General features: G+C 43.1%; 1 protein-coding gene across 1 annotated transcript; it reads right to left on the reverse strand.

The window, feature by feature from the left end:
- Positions 1-311: 311 nt before the first annotated feature.
- LOC114275221 (agamous-like MADS-box protein AGL61) lies at positions 312-1,356 on the reverse strand. The gene has a single exon (XM_028217223.2). It carries the CDS (start codon positions 1,316-1,318, stop codon positions 446-448), a length of 873 nt encoding a protein of 290 aa, XP_028073024.2. The 5' UTR covers positions 1,319-1,356; the 3' UTR covers positions 312-445.
- Between the last annotated feature and the right edge of the window lie 320 nt (positions 1,357-1,676).

A 1,676-nucleotide genomic window follows, 5' to 3' on the forward strand; every position in this document is an offset into this window, starting at 1 on the left:
ACCATTAATCTTAACAATAATTAGAGAAATTTCACCGTTGCTTTGCTGTGGATGGGTTCTTGATGAAATCCATTTTGTTTCTTTCTTCTCTTTGTTCTGACCCATACATTGGGATATAAAAATAAGATTAAAAGACCAAAAAAAAAAAAAAACAAGAGAGATAATTTGAAAGCAATGCTAGATGGCTAAGATAATTTTTCCTTCTCAAATTAAAGGTCTGTTTCACTAGAATGAAAATTATAGAAAGTGAAGAAAAAAGAAAATTTATTTTCTGGTACTTATTTGGTTAAGATAGGTTTTGTCTGAGAAAGTAATAAGAAAATTGATAAATGAGATAACAATTAATTACTTTCAGGAGGAAAAAATCATATAATATTGACAAAAAAAGAAAAAAGAAAAACTGTGTACAATGTAAAAAACATTAATATAAATCAGCCATATGCTTCTAGTAAAAACCATGACCATAGCCATGGTTAAATTCATAAGGAGCCTTCGAACCACCAGCGTGTAGAACCCTACCATCAAATGGAACAATGCCATTGTTGTCGCTGCCACCACCACCTGCTCCAAAAGAACCCGGCCCTGCACCAAATGGTAAAGCACCAATACCAACACCTCCAGCAAAACTCGGGCCCGCCTGAAATGACGAGCCACCAGCACCACCACCAAAAGAACTCTGCCCGTCAAGAAATCCACCACCACCACCACCAAAAGAACTCGGCCCTGGATGAAATCCGGCACCTCCAGCACGACCACCAAAAGAAGTCGGGCCCACCCCAAATCCAAAGGGATTGGCAGGCTGTTCATGCACAATCCTATCAGCGCGGATTCCAATCCTAGTCCTGAGTTCCATCATAGCAGCCTTAAACTGAAGAAGCTGTGGCAGATTCATCTCCTCAACCGGACCCTCCCACCAGCGATGTTCGCCCTGACCCTCGGCCATCTTGAGCTGATCTAGGGCTGTGCGGCGCTGCTTCTCCACGTCCAGAAGGGCCTGGACATGAGTCAACTGCAGGTTAAGATCCCGGACACAGGCGCTCCTGTGGGCCTCCACCAGCTGGTGGGTCCCACTGTGCAGAGGAGCGTCTCGGGACAGAAACCTATCGATGATCATATCCACAGCGGGGTGGCCAAAAGAGTAGGCCTTTTTTCCAGGAGAGAATGCAATGATTCCCACCTCAGCACCACACAGGATTGAAAGCTCGCTGGCTTTCTTGAAGAGACCAGATCGCCGTTTTGAAAAGGTGACTTGGAGGTTGCTCTCGTTCTCCATTTTGGTCATGGTGATCTTTTGGCGGCCTTTGCTCTTTCTCTCCATGGCTAGGGTTAACACAAGGAAGGAAGGAAGATAATGACGTTGGGTGGGTGTGTGTGTTCTAAAACATGTGGTTCAGAGGGGTATTTAAAGAGGTTTGGCCATACCTTGTTGTGGGGCTTGTTTGTTTCATGGTATTAGTGGGAAAGGATCTCTGGTTTTCAAATTTTAGGTAAGTAGGTGTTTGGATGAGTAAATTTTAGCACCAAGGATCCTCTAGAGTAAAATTTTCTTAAAGTTTCCTAGAGTACTACATTGTGTGGTTGAGATTTACTGGCAAGTCACATCAGAAAAATTGATGTGACTTGACAGTAAATCTCAACCACACAATGTAACACTCTAGGAAACTTTAGGAAAAAAT

The sequence above is a fragment of the Camellia sinensis genome, chromosome 10 (genome assembly GCF_055761805.1).
Source record: "Camellia sinensis isolate YWXY chromosome 10, ASM5576180v1, whole genome shotgun sequence".
Taxonomy (NCBI): domain Eukaryota; kingdom Viridiplantae; phylum Streptophyta; class Magnoliopsida; order Ericales; family Theaceae; genus Camellia; species Camellia sinensis.